The 20,037-nt window shown below is 46.5% G+C and overlaps 1 protein-coding gene across 1 annotated transcript in view; it reads right to left on the bottom strand.

Moving 5' to 3' along the window:
* PNPLA2 (patatin like domain 2, triacylglycerol lipase) overlaps positions 1-20,037 on the bottom strand; it is a 28,735-nt gene that overhangs the window by 7,453 nt on the left and 1,245 nt on the right. The window contains exons 2-4 of the mRNA XM_074585601.1: positions 4,506-4,738; positions 4,255-4,320; positions 13-222 (exon numbers count right to left, since the gene is read on the bottom strand). Of these exons, the coding sequence (XP_074441702.1) occupies positions 13-222; positions 4,255-4,320; positions 4,506-4,738 (509 nt within the window). The remainder of the gene's footprint in view (positions 1-12; positions 223-4,254; positions 4,321-4,505; positions 4,739-20,037) is intronic.

The following is a 20,037-nucleotide window of genomic DNA, read 5'->3' as shown; positions in this document are numbered from 1 at the left end:
CAGGAAACTCACCTGTGGCTCTGGAGGAAACAGAGCCTTTGAGAGGCGATAGAGGTTGCGAAGGTTGAACTGGATGCTTGTATTGGTGACTCTCAGCTCATGGATGTTTGTGGAACCATCCCGTGGACAGATATCACTCTCTCCAGAGAATGGAGACACCGTGATTGTATTCTTCAGCTCATATCGTGGCAAGTTGTCAGAAATCCCTCCGTCAACGTATCTCTGAAATCAAGACAGAGGAAGCACTCTTCATTCTTGTAACTGATCAAATGTTCATTCTTTTAACTGATCAAATGTTCATATTTGTGCCAACAATTTGGGAAGAGAATGGAGTATATCCACCAGCACTGGAGGAGTCAAAACCAGGGACAGCACAGCTGTCTTGTCTGTAATCTCCTTTTGCTAAGTGCCTTTCCTCCTACGGTCAAGTGTGTTGAAAGGCATATTCACTTGTGTGACTGCTGACTTACATCTCCTATGGGGTTTGACCGCTGTCCAATTAAATAACACGACACACCAATGACCACCTGCAGTGCAAATTAGCACTGATCTAAGCTGTCACACTGTGACATTGTGCCATTTTTCACTTGTGTTTAAAATGAATACGCTCAGACACGAGTCCCCACTGGCAGAAGGGTTGTTACCTAAGAGCAAAACCACATGATTTGTTGCTAGCAGGCTTATCAAGCAGCAATACCAACACACGCATACACATTTGGAATCTACTTGCTGTGGTGTGATAACAGAGTACGAGGGACTTGGGGTTTGCTCCTAACAGGCACCCTCTTATCAGAGAACGTCCTGTACCTATGTACCATAAACACATTTGTGCTACCCTTGCAGTAAGAGCAACCCCAGTAGCATATACTCAATTCAAAGTATTTGTTGCAGTACCATAATTGCACAAAGAGCTGAGCAAGACAATCCCTATCACAGGCCTTTGGCAGAGCAAGCAACACGCAGAAGATAAAAGGAAAGGGATGTTGGTCATACCAAAAGAGCAGCAAGTTTGAGACTTTGCAGAGCAAAAACTCAAGCTCTTGTGAGTCTCAGTTAGAGAAGAGGCCTACTGATTTTGTATCAGGGTTGATCGTGCTATTTGCTGCCTGGAACCCTTCCCTTTGGATGTGTTCAAAAGCAAATCATCATACAGAAGCTACACACCCCCATAAGCAGCACCTGTAACATCTTTCAGCTCTCTGCTGGGTTAGGAGCTGAGCTGGCAGAGACTGAACTCAGGCAGAGCATGGAAATGCTGATCAGAAGAGGATCTGTGTCATGCTTTGCCTTGTCTCACAGGCAGACTGACCACCAACATCAGTCTTTTGCCGCACAATGTCTAGGAAAATGCTGGCTGCTTTGCCTGGAGAGTGCTTTGCATTCTGTTCTCCCTTGCTTTACATGGCAGACAGGCACAGACCTCTTCAAGAAGCTCCCCTGAGCCTGGGGAACAGTTCATAGGCTTTTGGGCTGAAAGCAGTCAAATTCAGCTATAGGAATCCAGCTCCCATCGAGGTGGCAGGGTGAGGGTGGACTGCACAGTGGGTTTCTTGGGAGCAAACTAAATCTCAAGACTACCTCTGCATACAGCCTACAGGTTCAAGGGAGATGGTTTGTGATTACAGTTGTAGGCTACAGCAGCACTAACTTGTAGCACAGGGCATTTTATCCTCATGTCAGGCCTTGTTCACCAAACACAGTATCAAGAGAGACAGTTAGAGGCTCCTGCACCACCTGGGTTTGGGCAGTGAAGAAAGTGGAAGGATGGGATAGATTAAACTCAAGGAGAAGTACACCCTCTTGGAAACAGGAACACTCAGCTTGCTTACAGGATGCTTTCTGGACAACAGAGGTGCCAAAATCAATCGAACCCTCACCCCCTTTTAAAGTGGGCATCAGTCTTCCCTAAGCCAAAAGCAACTATAGCAAACTGTTAATTGTCATCATGTCCCCAAAGCTGCTCCACTGAAAGCCAGACTAGGCACAGCTAGAGTTGGAGACATCTGGCTGACTCCCTCTGCAAGGATGAGATCATGACAGGCTAAGTGGGAAGAGGACAGAGCAAAGCAGGCAGCACACACTTTGTTTGAAGACCGAGGTAAGTGTTTTAGCCACTTAACCAAGACAATAGTTTTGCAGTAAGGATGCAGAAACATACGTTTCCCTGAGGGTGGCAGCATGAGTGCACAGATGCCGTTAGGAAGAAGGCTTAACTACAGTAAGGCTGACAGGTAAAGCCTTCTCACTGCATGGAAATCCAGGAATACACGTGCAAACCCCACTCTTTGGTTCCCCAAGCAATGCCGATTAGGATTCCTTACTCAATACCAGCTGCCACTTCTTTGGATTTGCGTGAACCTCCAGTAAACCCAGCCTAATCACTCTCCAACCTCCTGCAAAGCCCCTAACAGCACAGAGCCGCAGGCTGGAGCCCCCAGTTGCCTGCAGGTGTGAGCAGCAGCTTTTGGGAATCATTCATGGACTGGGGTAATTTCTGGGGTGCCCAGTTCCATTCCCTTATTGTGTCCTCCCGTGCACAGGGCCCCTCACTCATATGAGCTGATAATTTGCTTTTCGACTCTTGTTAGGGATTCATCTCACCCATGTGCCATAGACAGTTCACAGGGAGAGCGTGTGTTGACAGGTCAGTTATTGACCCTTCCATTTCTCTCTATTTGAGAATTCTTTTTTTTCCTCCCCCCACCCATCTTCATCATCCACTCCATGGGACTACTAGAGCTCAGAGACAAGAACACTGCAAAAAGATCAGGAGGAAGACAGAATATGGATTTTACACTTTGCACAAAACCATACTGCCTTGCAAACTTGTCCTCATGCCAGGGCCTGTCAGTCTGTCCTGTGGCAAATACAATAATCAAAGGCATGCTAGAAACCATGCAGTTCTGTTTCAAAACCTTTTGCCAGGCTCATACCCAATCTAATTTAACCTCTTCCCTTGCCAGCTCCCCCTTCAGAGACAGAAAGGGCCATAATTTTCTGGGGAAGAGGTAGGAATTAATTTCCTCATCTCATATATTCCCTCCCCACCTTTCCCCATGAGGAATCTTGACATGAGAAGTCACCCTTCAGTGTGCCAGGGCAGCTGCACATTCCAGAAACGCTCATGCTGTACGCAGCTTTGGAATTTTGAGATTTTGCCCGATTCACACTGACCTCAACTAGCCCCAAAGAGGTGCCAGGCAAGAGCCACTGCTATGCTCCCACCATCAGTGGGACAAAACCTCTGCCTGCAGTTTCTGAGCAAATGCCAAGCCATTCTGATTCTGTCGCTTCTCTGAAGTGTTGGACATTGTACATTTCTTCTAGGTCATTTCCCTACCCAACATGCTTGCACAAGACAAAAACCAGCCAAGTTGTATATTATGCAGGAGCAAAACTGACCTCACATTTAGGACACAGGTAGCAGTGGGAGCAGATCTGATGCTGTGCTCTGACAGACTAAGGCATCTTGGTCAGGTCACTTATGGGAAACCAGGGCACACATACATTAATAGCAGTCCTCCCTCTCCATTTTGACCACTTAGTTTGCAAACAAACAGCTTTTTAACGTGTGCATTAACCTATGTAGCACAAGGGGAGTCCAAGCTCAACTGAGGCCCTTAAGCACGACTGCAATATTCAGAGGTGCTCCAGCTCTGCACAGCTTTCAAATGTTTTCATTTCTAATATGCAAACACAGAAGAGAGAAATTGCTCTAGACAGCCTTGGGCAGGATATTAAAGAAAGCTCTTGCAGGCAGCAGAACACTATTGTCAGAGGAAGGTGAGGAAGTTCAGGAAGAACTCCATGGAAAAGAGGTTTGGTATCAGCACCACTAGTTAAAACCCCACAGAAAGCGTCAGGCACATGGGAGAGGGACTACACTCATGATTTCTATCCTGGACCCAAGTTCTTTCCACATGCAGAGGGTTGGAGCCTCAGTGATGGAAAGCCCTGTACCAAGCAGGCAGAAGAACTATCTGCTATGTCAGCCATCACTTGTCCAGATTGCTATATATTACTACCATGGTAAATCCTCTAGTCTTCAGGACACTTACAGCCAGCATTTACAGGCAGCAGTGGGATGAAGGCACATCCACTGTTGGAAGCTATTTATTTGAGAATTTCTCATGCCTCTTCAGGCTAATTGCTGCCATCAGACAGGCAATAGAACTGCCAAAATTGAGTACCAGTTCTGTTGTCTTATTCATTAGTACATGATTTAATGAAGGAGCATCTTAGAATCTTACTTACCACTCCACGCAAGGTTGGAGGTATCAGCCCACAGTAGACAGGGATAAAGGTGCTGCAGACACAGGCCTGAGGGGGAAAGAGATTCAGAATGTGAGAGGCAGATCAAAGCCTACTGAACCTATTACTCTTCTCAGAACACCACACTGGCTTGTGCTGACAATTATACTCCAGTACTAACGACATTTGAGAACAAGGCAAACCAGAACTGAATGCAGTTCCTGCCTAGCCCTCTGCAGTAAGTTTTCATTCACCTGAATCAGCTCCTCCTTGGAATTGAAGTCTGACAGTATCACATTTTCTCCATCAGAAACCCGTGTCAGGGAAATACCCAAACGTCCTGCTACAATCTCATGCCCATTCTCTGGCACAGTCTTGGACAGGCAGATCCGAATGGTCTTCACCAAGTTGAAAGATGGGTGGAGTGGGCCTAAGAACCTCTTCCGGGCTTCTTTTGATACTCGAATAATGCTGGCGCCAGCCTCACCTGCAATGGGAGAAAGAAAAATGCATCATGAAATCCTAGCAAAACCAGCCTTCTCCTGCACAAAGTAAGGCACAGAAAAGCCTCATTCACAGCTTTACTCAGAGGTTTCTCCCCAATGGCTGATACACAACTCAAGACAAGAGGCTACTATGGGGCAGCGTTAGAGAAGTCATGGAAGTTTGCTGTCTAGGCCCTCACACTCCCCCATTGTAAAGAGCTACCCTCATCTTACATACATTTTATAAAGTCAAGGAAGATCACATGCATCTGGCTGAGGCCTCACATTTTTTCTTAAATCCTATTTCACTGGACAACACAGGGCTAGTAAAAACACAGACTAACAAAGAAAACAAGGGAGATGGTTTAACAGCTTTGAGCTTATGGCTAAATCCACTTCAAAACATCTTCCACTAAAACTTTTCTAGTAAACATCATCTTTTTTCTGACATGAAAAAGTTATCTGCCTGTAAGCGAAAGTGCCAGTAAATGGGAATATTGGTGCTTTCCAGCTCAGTGATGTCAGCTCTGCTGCGAATGTCAGCCACATCTCAAGTGAGCGAGACAGACACTATGGTCCATTAGGGAATCAGTGACTTAGTGCCATCTGCAGTCTTTGGTGTCCCGTCCCTTCCGTGTCACATTCCACAGCACTACACTAGGCCCTGACGGCAAGCAGGGCTCAGGAAGGCATGCCTCCTTTACCCTTTCACACAGTGACAGAGCTGGGTTTGGAGGAGAGGAGACATCCCATCTGCACAAAAGGAAAGGCATCTGCTAAGCCCATTATCTCACAGTCACTAGAAGCCCGATCTGGCAAGAGCATCAGAGCTCTCCAGTGGGAAAGGAGGGATGGGAGAAAACAAACCAAAAACATAAACCCAAGCCAAACCCTCAGCAACCACCATGCTGCCCTTTGCACAAACTGTCTGCAGCTTCCACAAACATCTCCTCGCCATGGTGAGATACAAGACAACAGTTCCTCTAAATACCACCCAATCACTACATTCCCAGGGGCACTGGGAATATACACACGAGACGAATGTGAGAGAAATAAAGAAGCTAGGAGAAAAGAGGCATGCTTTCACAAATTAAGACTTCTCTCCAACCAAATTTAATGACTGGCACATTTGTGAGGAAACTAATTAACTTTTAAATGTGGCCTCTCCTTGGGGAAAAAAAAAAAAGTTTTCGAGACTAGAAAAAAAATATGATTCAGAGCTCCCAACCATGAGGGAGCTGTGGGGACATTAATAAAAGCGAAGACCAACAGCACCAACATTAAGTGAAATTTGTCTTTAATTCTGATCAGGTACTTAAGAGACCCTCCAAGTCCACACCTCAATGCTATGAATGACTAGAAGTTCAGTTCCTGGAGAAAGGTGAAAGACTATCAGTTCAAGCCAACTGGAAATCCCTCCATTTTGCTCTCCCACCCAGTCTTGCAATTGCAGAAAGGAGGCAGCAGAATGAAAGAACCCAAGTTAGACCCAGGTTAATAAATATAATGGAGGTAAGATCAACAACACCCTCAAAGCTATGTTGACACATCCCAGTCTTTTGCAATACACGTGTGCCAGCAACACGTTTTCCACCAACACAGCAGGGGAATGTGATTTTGTGCTTAGGAAACCCATCAACACCAATAGCTCAAGCACGTCGAGAACTGGACCCTTGAACATGACCAGAGACTCTGGGGTCAGGATTTTAGGCACTGTGAGGTAGCAACTTAGCAGAAAATCCAAGTTACCCCCTCTGAAGCAATTTTTAGCACTATAATCCCAGTCTTTTGCTCTGTCCTAGAGCAATGTTTAGCAGTCTAATTCTGATCTTACTTACTCAATTAGCAGTAAGCCATTGAGCCCAGCCTGTTCCAGATAGTAGCCGCATGGTTCAACATCCTTCCCAACATGAAGGAAGTCAGCCTCATAGAAATTACATTTTATCAGCACCATGACATTAGCACTCATAACGCTCCCTAAGATGCCTTCACATCTGGCAAGGGGAGGAAAGACACAAAAAGAAATGACAACAGAGCCAAAAACTGAACGAAGCCCAGGCCAGCACCTCAGCCACACGACCCCAGGAAACTCCACTGCACTGAGCACATTGCAGGGAGTTGCTAGCTTAGCTGAAAAAAAAAAAAAAAACAACAGTGGGAGGGTGGGTGTTGAGTGTGCTGCCATGGGGAGACACCCTGTGTGCAAAGGCCACGCTGGGGGGGTGGCGGAGTGCGTGTGTCACCCAAGAGATGGTGCTTAGAGAATGATGCTTTCAGACTTGGCATCTCAGTGTGCAGAAAGATTTGATAGCAACACTGAAAACAACCGCAACTACATTGAGCTGGAAGTTGCTTAAGAAAAACAAAACAGCAAAGTCCCAACTATGCCAGGAAACAGTGTCTCAGCATTTGAAGGCAGACTTCAGTTGCAGCTGCTCCATCAGCATTTCACAGCCAAATGGGGCGGGGGGGACAGAGAAGAACAGAGGATGAAATAAGTGTTATTGCTTATTAGCAATTTCATTCTTTGAGTACTTTCTGCTTGTTGTTTTGCATGTTTTTTTTATACATGTGTGCATACATGCATACACGTAGGAGCTTCTGAGGCATTTCAATTTAAGGGCACCTGTGATTCTGTTGGACTTGCTGGCTCCCATCAAAGCAGAGTGTAGAACAGCTCTGTGGGAAGAGACAAGGACAGGGTGCTCTGCAGCACCACCAGCTTTCCTGGAAATAAGGTTAGCTGAGGGTTCAGCCAAAGGAATCAGGTTTACGTAGTTAGATCCATCACAGATGAAGTGCCCTCTTGGAAAAACTTTTAGGAGGAGAGAGAAGAGGTGACAGTGTTTTAATCCCGTTACTACCAGAAGCGCTATTCCAGGAAAACCATCTCAAATTCTGCTCGCAGCCTGCCAGAGGGAGCAGCTGAATGAGGGGTGGTCAAGAGAGACAAGTTCTACAGAGGTCAGCCACAAGCTGTCAATTATTACTAAGACTAGTCCAGTGCCAATTCCAGTTCACAGAAAAGTTTCCCATGGTTTTTGATGGATCTGGTGACTCAGGACACAGGGTCACGCGAAAAAGCTAAATTAAGTTCCTCCTCCCTTCTTGAGGTACGTACCGAGGGGCAGAGACAATCCCTAATAGTTGGTATTGCTTGCTGGGAAGACATTTCATTCTTCTCCCACCAACCAATTAATTCAGTTTTCCCTGTACAGATTTACTATGACAATATTCCTCTAAAAAGTATATTAATATATGTGGAATATTCCATTTTCACTAGAAAAGACATATCTGCCTCCTCCCCTGCCCCAACCACTGCTCCAGGGGGTGTTGTTATACGTGAATCCGAGTACTGCAGGGCCATCGTCCTTATCTGAATTTCAGTTGTGATGACGCAAAGGAGCGTCAGACAGTCGTGTCCTGAAACACCCCAACGTGTCCCTTGCCAGACCAGGAGGCCAGCTGATCCACTCTGCTGGTTCATCCTGTGATTTTTCTGCAGCGGCTACAAGGAGCAAGTTACTGTTACCAATGTGAAAAGACCTGAAGGCAGCTGCCAGTTTGCATTTCATTTTTAAGCTACGTTAAGCCAGCTTCACGTTAGCTTACTGACATAGCAAGATCGTTCCCTTAAAGAAATGGCTTTCACCCCCACCAGTCACACTGACTTTCACTCGCACCAGTCACGCTCAACTCCAAAATAACCCAGTCTCTAAGTCTCTCCTGCCTTGCATGCCCTAAACTACCATTCTCTAACCTGAAAAGCATTCAAGCAGCATGTGCTATTTATAACTGTATACAAACATCTCCAGCCACAGCAGCCTGCTGATACTCTGTCTCTGGAAAAGGAGAGGAGCTGGAGATCAATCACCTAAAACAGATGTTAGCCAGGCTGCTGGGAAGACTCTTAACCACAGCTAAGAGCTCCGAGATGAAACAGAAAGGCTACTTCGAGTCCGTGCAATGCATAAGGATGAGGACCATCGCAACACCCCATGGGAGGAAGGGTGATGAGTGGGGAAGAAGGGCCTCTTCAGACCTGCATCTTCAGCAGCAGAGCTTTTGCACCAAGGGCACCATGATGCTCACCTGTTGATGCTAGATCACATTGATAACCATTTGCCAGCCAGCAAGAGGACAGCTGACCCGTGAAGTATTTCAAGTGGAAAAAAAAGGCTACGATACAAATAAAAATAGGAGGAGAGCAGGCTGAAGAGGGAGAGGGGCATTCTGGACATTCCGCCCAGCAGCTCCCGTGACTGTGTCTCACCCGTGACACTGCAGCTCTTTCTGGAAAAGCTCCACATCGGCACAAAGATCACCCTCTGCGCCAGGGACATTCCTGCTCCCTGGCTAGTGCAGCGGTAAACAGGATGCAAGCTTAAAGGAAAGGCTCTCCAACAGCAGTGGAGAAGAGAGGACAGCACAGACAATGGATGGATGCAGGGACAGCACCTCCTGTCCCTGCTGGTAGGAGGCATGCACAGGAGGTCACACCCCAGACTGCAGATGCCATATACCTCGTCTGGACTAATGGAGCAAGCAGGGAATTGCGCAGATCCCTGCTAAACCTGCTTCTTATTCAGCACGAACAAGAACTCAAATGGACTCCTTCCTACACATCAGCTAATAGGCGAGGCACTGCTCCTCTCTTCTCAGTCCCATTACCCAGCTAAGGCTCCAGGCCGGCCAGACACACCAATACCAAAAGCTTTGAAAGGAAAACAGCTAGCAGACGGAAGGGCGGGTGCTCTTGACATTCCTCCAGCACCTGGAGAGCCCAACACCTTGTTACTTTGGGATGGCATGACCAAGCTATTTTGACTGCACAATTTTCAGGACGGGAGCCAGCTCCTGTGTACCATAACCAGGCACCTCATTCTGGAGCTGCCTATGTTCTTAGCTATCTGTTGGAGCAATGTTTGTGTGATGCTCAGCACAAATGCTCCCTGCAACAGTCCCCAGCTATGATCTTCACACTTTGCTTTCAATTCAGATAGCTGCTGAGCATCACTGGAGTTCTCATGTTTCCCATTGGTAGTTCCCAGTCCAGACTTGAATTTAGGAATAGGATAAGACTGAAGGAATTTACTAGCATGATCTTCCTCCAGGTTAATTTACCTTGGTTGCCTGTCCCTTGCTATTTCAGCTGTTCCTGTACCTCATCCATGGAAGAGCTAAAAGCCTGTCTCTAGGGATGAGCATGAGTTTTGGGAGAGCTGTCCTGTGTCCTTCCTGGGCACAAATCCTCAAGTTGCTCCAGCTCAGCACACATAGGTCCTGCAGCTGCCTCGTCTCTGAATACTGAGAGTAAGCAATGCACATGCTTTTCCTGCCTGCCCTCTCCTAGGAGATGATACAGTCCTAATTATAACACAGTCCTGTCACCAGCCCAAAAAGATAAAGCTGTAAACAAGAGGCACCGAAACAAGAGTCTGCAAGCTGACATCTAGAAAATAATTAGCAGAGAACTTTATTGGCTCTGTCCTCACAGGTAGCTCAGACTGCCAGAAAGTGCCTGCCACCAGTGCATAGCAATGCACCAGTGACCCAAGGACAGTGGGCAGTAATCTCAGTTTGTGAAAGATCCCACTGCTCAGCTGGAATTCTGTTCCTCTTCCCACACTCACGCTGAAGCACTATTTAAGCACAAAGGAAAAATGCCCATTATTAAAATATTTGAGGCTGGGGGATGGCAGCTAGCAGTGGAGCCTCTAAAGGCACTAATTCTTCTCACATCTGTACACATCTTCCTGCGAGCAAGTAATATTGAGAAACACCATGTACCAAAACAAGCTGTTCTTCTGGGACTTCCCTAATTTTTTTTGTTCTGCGGTATATTTATATTTGGTTTAAGGTCTTCATTCAATTCTTCTCTCCTACTATTTTGCCATCAGATAAAAACATAGCTCAGCTGACCTGGCTCCAGATAAGAGATACAGGAAGGAAGCTTTCTGGGTTTTGGAGGTTTTTTTTGGTGATACATAGGTAGCAAACACAACTCCCCCAACACACACTCAGTCTGCAGGTAACCCTACTGCTTGACCAGCTGTTCCTGTGGCAGGGAACACTTCCTATCAGGGGCTCCATGCAGGGATTCAACCTGAGCTCAACAAGGAAGTCATTTTGCAAAGGAGATTTCTTAGAAAGCCTTACCACTGGTTGAAAATAATGGTCTTTCTCCCCCTTTGCTCAAGGGTGAGGGGCACTGATTACATACCCTATTGGAGTCACTCCTAGAGATCCCTATCAGGCTACGGTAAGCAACATCTATTCTGACCTTACAGGTGGAGCAGGTGGAAACACCGAGAGGAAGAGACAGCTTTTCAAGTAGGGCCAGCTCTCGCAGCCAGAAGCAGAAGCTGAAGGAAGGGCTCAGCCCACAACACTTTCTGGCTCAGATTCTCAGTGCTCAGCATTGCAAAGTCTAGACACAAACAGTGCCAAAATACAGCCTGCGGCAGGAGGACTAAGTAAATCCAGATCACCTGCAACTGCTTCAGAGCCAGAAGCTTCCCTCTTAATACGTTTGTTCCCCAAGATGTTTACTTTTCTATTTCAAGTTAAGATTGGGGGAAAAAAAAGCAAAAAGCTGTTGGTTACTTTATCTATTCAAATAAAGCCAAACCAAAAGGAAACATTTTTCCTCTTTGAGCCAGAAGAGACAGTTATTTGGTGTGCTCTGGATACCAGTTAATAGATGAACCAGAACTACTGCCATGTCCTGGATATGGGGAGTACAAGGAGAAGATCTGATTTTAAGTTGCCCCTGTTTTTTCCTCTTGCACAGAGCAGCTCACCAGGCAACCCACAGTGACTATTTCCTGCCTGTCCACCCACCAGTACCTACAGGGTAGGACCCTCGTGCAAGCCAAAGTGCAAATGCACAATTCATGCCCCATCTCACCTTAAGGCAGGTTTGTCCACTTTGTACAGAAGCAAAAAGGCTTTGGGAGAACGGGCACAAGAGCTGCCAGGCTTGATTATGTCTCTAAGCTAAACCTTTGCACCGGACTTACTGTAGTGTTGGCACACCAAAGCCTCACCAGGCGACTGTTGTTCTGCAAGCTGAGGCTTGCTTTGTTTCTGCGGCCAGGACTGTAGCATTTACTCTTGCAACACAGATCGGAAAACAGTGCAGCTGCTACTGCGAAACAATCAATAGGAAGGCCAAGAGGCAGCGCTGTTCATGCAGGCAGCCAGGATTCTTTCTCTGTCACAACCCCCAACAGCAATCCCCACTAGCCTAATCTTTCTCCACTGTAATTCCCTAATACGAGGCTTAATGCTGCATTTCTGTTCACCACGTTAAACAGAAATTAAATGGTATAACAGCACATGACAAGGAAAAGTTGCTCAGGATATGAAAAGTTGCAAGCTGTACTGAAAACCATGTCCTGTCCTCATCCATCAATCCCTGCCAATTCTACAGTGCAACTCAAATTCCATGGGATGACAAGAAAAGGGGATTCACAGAGTAAGAGAAGGTGCAGCCCAGATCCCTGCTGCTCACTCCGAGGCAGAGCAATGCTGGGGTTTGGGTCACTTTTTAGAAGCAAGTATTCAGCAAGAAAAAGCTAGCAGAGGGGAGAAATGGACCAAAAAACATGAGGTAACAATACAAAATTGCCTTTTTACTCTGCCCTGCAGAGAAGCAGAAGTGGAACCACATCAAACTCTTGCTTTATTCATCCAAGTGAAAACCAGTAATGCAAAGCCCCCAGTAGCTGTTATTCTGAACAGGAACTGGTGCAGAGGGATCAAGTCTCACCCACATGCACAATATTACACACACACACCCTCCATACTCATTTCTCAGGGCCAGTTTGCAGGATGGCATTACACACCTAGAGAAAGAGCGCAGCTTCCACTTCACAGTGGAGGTATCACTAGAGGTGAGATGCTCTGGAGGAAGAGAGACCAGTGCTACAGGACAGTAGATAACTTTGCCAGGCACCTGCACCACAGACTGATGAAGACAAAGCAGAGCAAGCAGTCATTGTTTCTGTTTCCAGAGCCTGAAGAAATAGCTGCCATGCCAGTATCACTTCAGCTTTATCACACACTAGCCATTACCCTCAGGTGGCTCACCAACACCAAAGCAGGGCCCACACACAGCTTTTGGTGGCTTTCAGTCTAATGCCTGCTAAATGCTCTCCTGCATGCTTGCAGGTGACAATTGTTTTGTGTTCACCTGAGACGTCACCAGGGATGTTACCAGAGACATGGCTGGCTCTGTCAAACAGAAAAGGGCAGCTCCCTTCTCCCCTGTCCTTTCTCACTATACACCTGTGCAGCTGCTAGAGTGCTGCCTCACCCTGACACAGAATGAAAGGAATAACTCTGCAGTCCTCTGCTGGCCCTCAGCCTGCATCCTGCCCAGCTCCCTCATGCTTGCACCGCTAGCCAACTGCTCCAATCCATGCCAAGTACCTCCCTGTGCACCTGTGAGCACGCTGCTTGCTGTGCCCCCTTTGCCCTTCCATCTCACACAGGCATGTTAAGTGTCACCTTACACCCCTGAACTTTTCCCCACTAGCCATGGTTTGAGCAGAGCCTGCTACCAGCAAGGAACTGAGAATGAGAAGCTTCGTTCCAAAGCAGTCCTCAGAAGAGGCACGGACATTTTGTTCTAGAAGGAATCTCATTTTGATGATAAAGCTTATTTGGGAAGGATCTTCAGTCAGACCACAAGCTAGGCTGCGTTCCTTGGGAGCCATGACACAAGAATATCTGGATTACCTTTCTTCCATGGACGTCAGCAGCAGTCCCCCAAGCACAACTCCTGGGCACTGAGATGATTTGGGTTCTCTGAAAGCAGTCACGTGAGCAGGACAGGAGCTGCTCACAGAGAACTGCACAGACCTCTGCAAGGGAAGAGCCTCTACTGAACCCTTCCTGCAAGGCTGAGCAGTGCACAAGCAAGGAGAGCTGCAAGACAGATGTAGCAATGTCCACCTGAAGCTCACATGCACAGAATGAACTCTTCTGTGTGCAGTAGTATAGCTAGTAGTTAAATGGTTAGTTTGTTCCCATAAAGTTTTTACCAATCCCACTATAAGAACGCTGTGCTAGATAAATCAATGTAACACCTCCTGCACTGACAGCCCACCCTCAAACAGGGCTCTGACCTTCTCCATGCATGACATTAACTATGGAAGCCTGAATCCACACCCTGCCTCCATGATACACTGGAATAACTTTCTTGCCAGGTCTATCCCTGAATCAGCAGTGTTCAATGAAGCTGGCAAGAGCAGGTCTTGTAATTAACATATGTAAAGGGCTCCCCTATTAATTTACACCCACAGATGCCACCTCCTCTACTTCGGGATGCTAAACTAGATAATCCACAGGAGTGGCAGCTCAGAGATGCTGCCAGAGCCTCCAACACTAAGATGGTACTCAATCCTTTAAATCCTAACCCAAAAGGCTTGCAAAACCATTATCCATCCAAACGAACTGCAACGTATGAAAAGGAAGAGAAAGGTTCATTCTCAGAAGAGATTCTCCAGAAGAAGCCAAGAAGCCAAGAGCCTGGGAAACAGCTACAGAAGACGCTTCATAAAGCTTGCTGATTCCAGAGGACTTGTCAGCCAGAAGCCATCAGTGTAGATTTGGCCTTTATCTACACTAGAAAGCGCTACAGCTACAGTTCTGGGCAAGCACCAGAGGTCAGCACAAAGCCCTGGGTTCTACTAGAACTACCAGCTTCCACATCTGGCATATCCCAAGCACCAAGAAAAAAGCGTACACCACCTGCCTGGACTTGTCACCACTGGGATCACATGGAGCTTGGCTTGTTCTGAGCCCTTCAGCTGGGGAAGAGTCCCTTTCTCCAGGAACACTGAGAGCAGCTCTCCCAGATGCACTCTACTGCAAATCAGCACAACCCCAGGGTCAAGATCAGCAGCTATTGTCACAAGCAGCTATTGTATCACAAGTGCCAAACTCTCTCCTCCCTTCCCCTGGCCTTTGTAGCTAAAACAGGCAGAGCTACAACAATTTCCAGCACCTTTTCTACACTCACAGGCTCACCAGTTCCCTCCCTTCTCTGTGCTCCTTGGAAGGGATTTTCTACTGCCCCAGACCCTATCACTTCCAGGACACATTCTGCCTTTTCCCAAGGACATAGACGTATCTAGATTCTTGAAGGCACATCCTAACTTTCACCTCAGGTCCCAGAAGGAAGGAGGCTGAGTATTAAAACTGGGCAACAGAAGTGAAGGAGTGCAGAGGGAATTTAATGGGAAAGTGGTGGCCAGTTTGGAATCCAACCAATAAGAGGCCTTGCCTCCTGGAGAGGAAGGTGGATGGGAGTCACCCACTCACACTGCTCCTTGGAGTAGGAGATTTCTGAGCTTTTGCAAAGGAGGCTTGTCCATTTTCAACTCCAGAAAGAAGGAATGCTGACCAAATTACCATTTCTCCCTTGCATAGCCCTCTTCAAGTTCAGTACAAAGCAAGCACAGCACAAAGGAAGCACAGAGAAGTCCAGCGTAAGCAGAGGGCTAGCATCGGAGTACAGTCACTCCCAAGCCCACCGTGCTGGAAGGCAGACAAGAAACAAACACTATCAGCTACTGGATGTGCAGGCAGAGCTGCTGTAATCACCACAGCAGCAGAAGTTTGGAACTGGAAGACAGGGCAAGGAATCTGAGGAAGGATTTTGATTTATCAAATATTTTTGACTTAACTTTCAAACTTCATCAATAACCAGACATAGTACCCTGAAGAACACATGACAACTTCTTATATTTTATAGGGAGAATTTGCAGGTGCCTTGAAGAGTTTTGGGAGATAAGAGGCAGAAAGAAGTGGAACAGCCTGGACATGCTACAAGCTCAAGAGAGATGCTAAAATTACGGTCCAGAAGAACAATCATGCAAATACTGCTTGCACTGTTGCCACTGACACTGCACAGCTGCTGCTGCAGCTGACAGCAACGCTGGGCACCAAGCTGCTCTGCACACCTACTGTCTATGTGGGATGACAGCAAAATAAACACATGCACCGCTATGACTATGTTTTTCGTTAAAAGTGGCTGCTTGGCTTCCCTTGTACTCAACCAACGAGACGCATGCAAGAGCACCTTTCCTCATGGGAACTTTCTTATTACAGCCAGGCAGACAGCAGGAACAAATTCCTTCCCTCCGAGCAAAAGGTATTGCAGGGTGCTCCAGCTGCTTGGCTGCCAGCTTACTCATTTGGACACCCAAGCCTGCAGTCCGGTGACCACTGATGGCACTGATCCAGGCACAGCAGCTTCTCCACCATGCCAGTGAACATTTCCAACTATGTCAGCACAGAACATCCCTCCACCCACCTCTATTGTCCACCAGAGAAAGAAGCAGCAGTTTTACCGCTGCCAGGGAGCACCAGGAGGTTCTCCGTGAATTACCTCCACGTCCCCGTGGATGTACATAGGGGTGCCTCTCCTTCCGTTGACCGGGCTGGGGCTGCTGAGCTCAACTTTTTCGCCAGCTAGGGCCTTTGCAGGAGATACAAATGACTACCTCCTGTGCAGGGAGGGACTCGAGCTTTGAGAGGCCGCAGATGCTATGAAGCTTTCCTTCGTGTACCTGAAGAGATCTGTAGATCTCTTCACACAGATACACAAGACAGCATCACATATATTTCCTTGAGGATAAGCTTCACGATTCACGCTTTGGCTAGCATAAACTGGCATTGCTCTGAGGACTCCATAGAGACTAAGCTGATTTATTTCCCTCTCTCAATCTGGGATTTGGTGTTAGACTCCACACACACAGAGAAAATAACCTCCGTGACCAGCCCTTAAGCCTTCGCATGCACATAATCAAATTTCAGGAACACAACATTGAAGGTGCTGCTATCATTCATTATCTCAATTTCAAAATGTAAAAGAAGGTTGGTTTGTTTTTCCCCCTGCTACCCAATGGAAAAAGTCTCTCCAGTTCAGCAGCATATTTCCTGGTGGTCACATGGTGACAGCTGACAAGCAAACCTGAATGTCAAATAACTGTTACTTCATCTCAAGTTGAGCCTGAGACAGAGTCCTGGCTAAGATACTAGTTTAAATAAATAAATAAAGTCCTGTAAACAACTCGGGGATTGCTCTCCAAAGAACACCTCAAACAACGCTGCTCAATCTAGCAAATATATGGCCTCCTTTCTGTATTCTTAGTACTAGAACCACCCCCTCATCTTGCTTTATCTTTTTCTGCTGACATTGTCATGCTTTAAGAGAACAGCTAACACCCACAGATGGGGTTTGATAGCCAGCTTTGCCTCTGACAGCAGAGCCCACCTCTTTCCCCAAAAAAAGAAGCAATTCAGCAGTTCCAACCCACCCTCATGTGAGAGCTGTATAGGACTGTATTCACATGCTATGCAGACAACTGAGATGCTGTTGGTTAACTATGAGTCACAAGCAGTCTGGGACCTTAGCATCAGCTCAAAAACAGCTTTTCAGTGAATACAGGTTCACATCCCATCATCCGTTCAGACTGCTACACTTCCAAAGCGGGCACACCAAATCCCATACAGCTCACCAGAGTGAGATGATTCAAGACCCTTAACAAAAATATATCCCCTACTCTGTATTAAAGATTTAAGAATCTGACAGCAGCTGAATTTTAGCATTACTCATCACTGAAAAAAGGACAGTCTTGTCATGTCACGTAAGCCAGTTTTACTTATCCAGGCCCACGACTTAAGGATTTATTCAGACAGGTAAGCATCCTCAGAGGTCCAGACGTAGAGTTTGTGAAAAACTGCAAGATTTGAGGTATGTATAAGCAGGAGACCGCAGAGCCAGCACAAAAGGACTTCTCATTTGCCTGGCATACAAAGGTGCATTTCCTGGTGTGCTGGACTCCAACAATCCCAAGAGAAGACACAGGCATGACACAAGGCCATTTCCCAGAAAACCCTCAGGACAAGAAGTGATTCATGCTACAACACTGCAGTATGCACAATCAAGTAACTTTTAAACACGCAAGATTTCGTCTGATGCACCTTGATAGCCACACAGACTATTCTAGTGGAAAAATAGCAAGGCTTTTTCATGCCAGTGAACTGAATAATCTGAAAGCTGGAAAGAGCACTTCAGATGTGGGACAATATCACTGTTGTAGCCCTGGAGAATAAATCCAAGATCCCTACAACTTAATGGTAAAGTGCTTAACAAGAGCTAGGCGAGGTCATATCAGACCATAAATACCTCCTAGCCACTTATTTAGAAATAAGGCCCTCTGCCTAGCTAATATGGATGCCCAATGTCGTTTTATTTAGTATTCTCAAATGTACCCTTGAAGTCCACAGTGAGCTCTCAAGGATGCAGATCATTTGGTCAGGGCTTTCAGTTCAGTGTTAGCCCACAGCGAAGCCTTACTGCCCTACACAAATGATGATGGCGTGGTCTTAATTCAGGGAGAAGGCAGAAGAGCTTAGAGGCAAGCTGAACAGACACAAAGGCCAGAAGGAAAAGCTGGAAAAGATACAACTAAGTGGGATCTTACACTCTAAAGTCCAGGAAAATTTCTGTTCTCTCTGATTAGGGTCTGAAAGGATTGGAACCAAAGAAAAACCCCAAAGGAAGAGCTTTTTTCACTCCTCCCCAGGACATATTTATCTTTGCACAATAGAGTCTCATTGAGTTCAGAGCCAGCTACAGGTGCATGAAGGCACTAACTAACCTTATTTACATATAGCCAAATAAGCAACACTTCTGCAAAATTCCCTTCTGCTTGTCGTCTATCAAGAGACACCATATAGCATGCCAATTTGATGGACAGGGCAACAGACAGTACAGAGTAGCAGTTGCCATAAGCTTAAAAGACCACAGGCTATTACACCTACTCTCAGACAGAAACCAGTTGCACAGCAAATACAGATACTTGGGATCCTACAACTGCTCCTCTAGTACAGGCTGCAGCTGTACCTTCTGCCCTGTCCCCTTCTTCCCTATGATTTCATTCTAACCCCTGGACCTCAGCCTGGAATCTGTACTGTCAGGAGGGTTTACGACAGGGACGAAGTACAGCGATACAGCAACCTGTTTGCTTTTACTTTCATAAGTCATCTCTGTTGCCTTAGAGATGCTCTCTACCCGAGATATATGCCAGCCACACAGGCAGAGTCAAAAGAAAACTATCCCAGAGATGCCAAACTTAAGACAGAATTTGAACACTCAAGCCTTGGCTGGCTTTAAACAGCATGGTTTGTTCTCTTTCGGGAGGGAGACAAATGCTGCCTAGGTGGTGGCTCCTAACTCAGTCCTCTTTATCATGCCTCCCCTTATACCTGCTAGGGAGCAGGAGAAACTATTCTAATTCTGATTCACAAAAAACTCCCTTACCAGGCTGGATAACTCCCTGAGGGCAACGCCTAGCACACCATGGAAGTCTGGACACATAAACAGCAAGAACACAGCAGACATGAAAACAGCCTTGCTCAGCACTATAATGGCATCTGAGCAAGGCAAAGGATTTGGGCAATAGTGCCAGCCTGTCTCATGTTCGTGACACACCTCCGAGTACCACAGGGACCACCCCAGTTAGGGAACTAATTGGGCAGCCACCTCTTCAACAGAAGCAACAGCAAGTAAAGCAACCAAATCCCTGGCAGCTATCAGCAAATGGATCCCTGCAGGAAAAGGGATTAGAGGAGGCCTTTTCCCTTGTCCACAATAAAAGCTGGCACCATGGCATGACTACAGCCTTTTGAGATCCCAGACAGGGGTTTGAACAGCTGGTAAGAGCTTCCCATTAAACTCCAGAAGCGACGGTTACACTTCATTGGGCATTTATGTAAACAAAATGCTAAGGAGGTGGAAACTTCAAACCTCACTGCACAGAAAAAGCTAGCTTTTGCTGCACGAAGGCTACATCTCAAAACTCTATCTTTCCCCAAAGAACAGGGAGTGCCATGGAAAGACACCTGTGATCAAGGTGAGCGGAGTTCAAGCACTAAACACCTCTGGTTTCACTTGACTTTAGGAGAGGCTTGTAATTCTCTGAGACTAAATAGATATACCTGATTCTCTCACACCACACTCCCCTTTCAAGTTTAAGACACTTTTCTGCATTTGTTATTCTCAAAATAGAAGCTTCCAAGTACAGACTCTAGCATGTGTTTTTTGACTTTCCCCCTCCATATGCCAAACAGCTGAACTTCAAAACAGCAAAAAAAGGTAGGCACCACACAACATTCTCTTCAGCTGTTCTCCAGACATGCCCTAAGCAGGGACAGACTGCACAGTGTGCCTGCTTCAGAGATAAATTTTTAAGGTTTCTTCTGTAACTTGGAAACCGAGATA

This window comes from Larus michahellis, chromosome 4 (genome assembly GCF_964199755.1).
Source record: "Larus michahellis chromosome 4, bLarMic1.1, whole genome shotgun sequence".
In the NCBI taxonomy this organism is placed as follows: Eukaryota; Metazoa; Chordata; class Aves; order Charadriiformes; family Laridae; genus Larus; species Larus michahellis.
The sequence above is the reverse complement of the archived record's forward strand: the minus strand, read 5'-3'. Positions and strand labels throughout refer to the sequence as shown.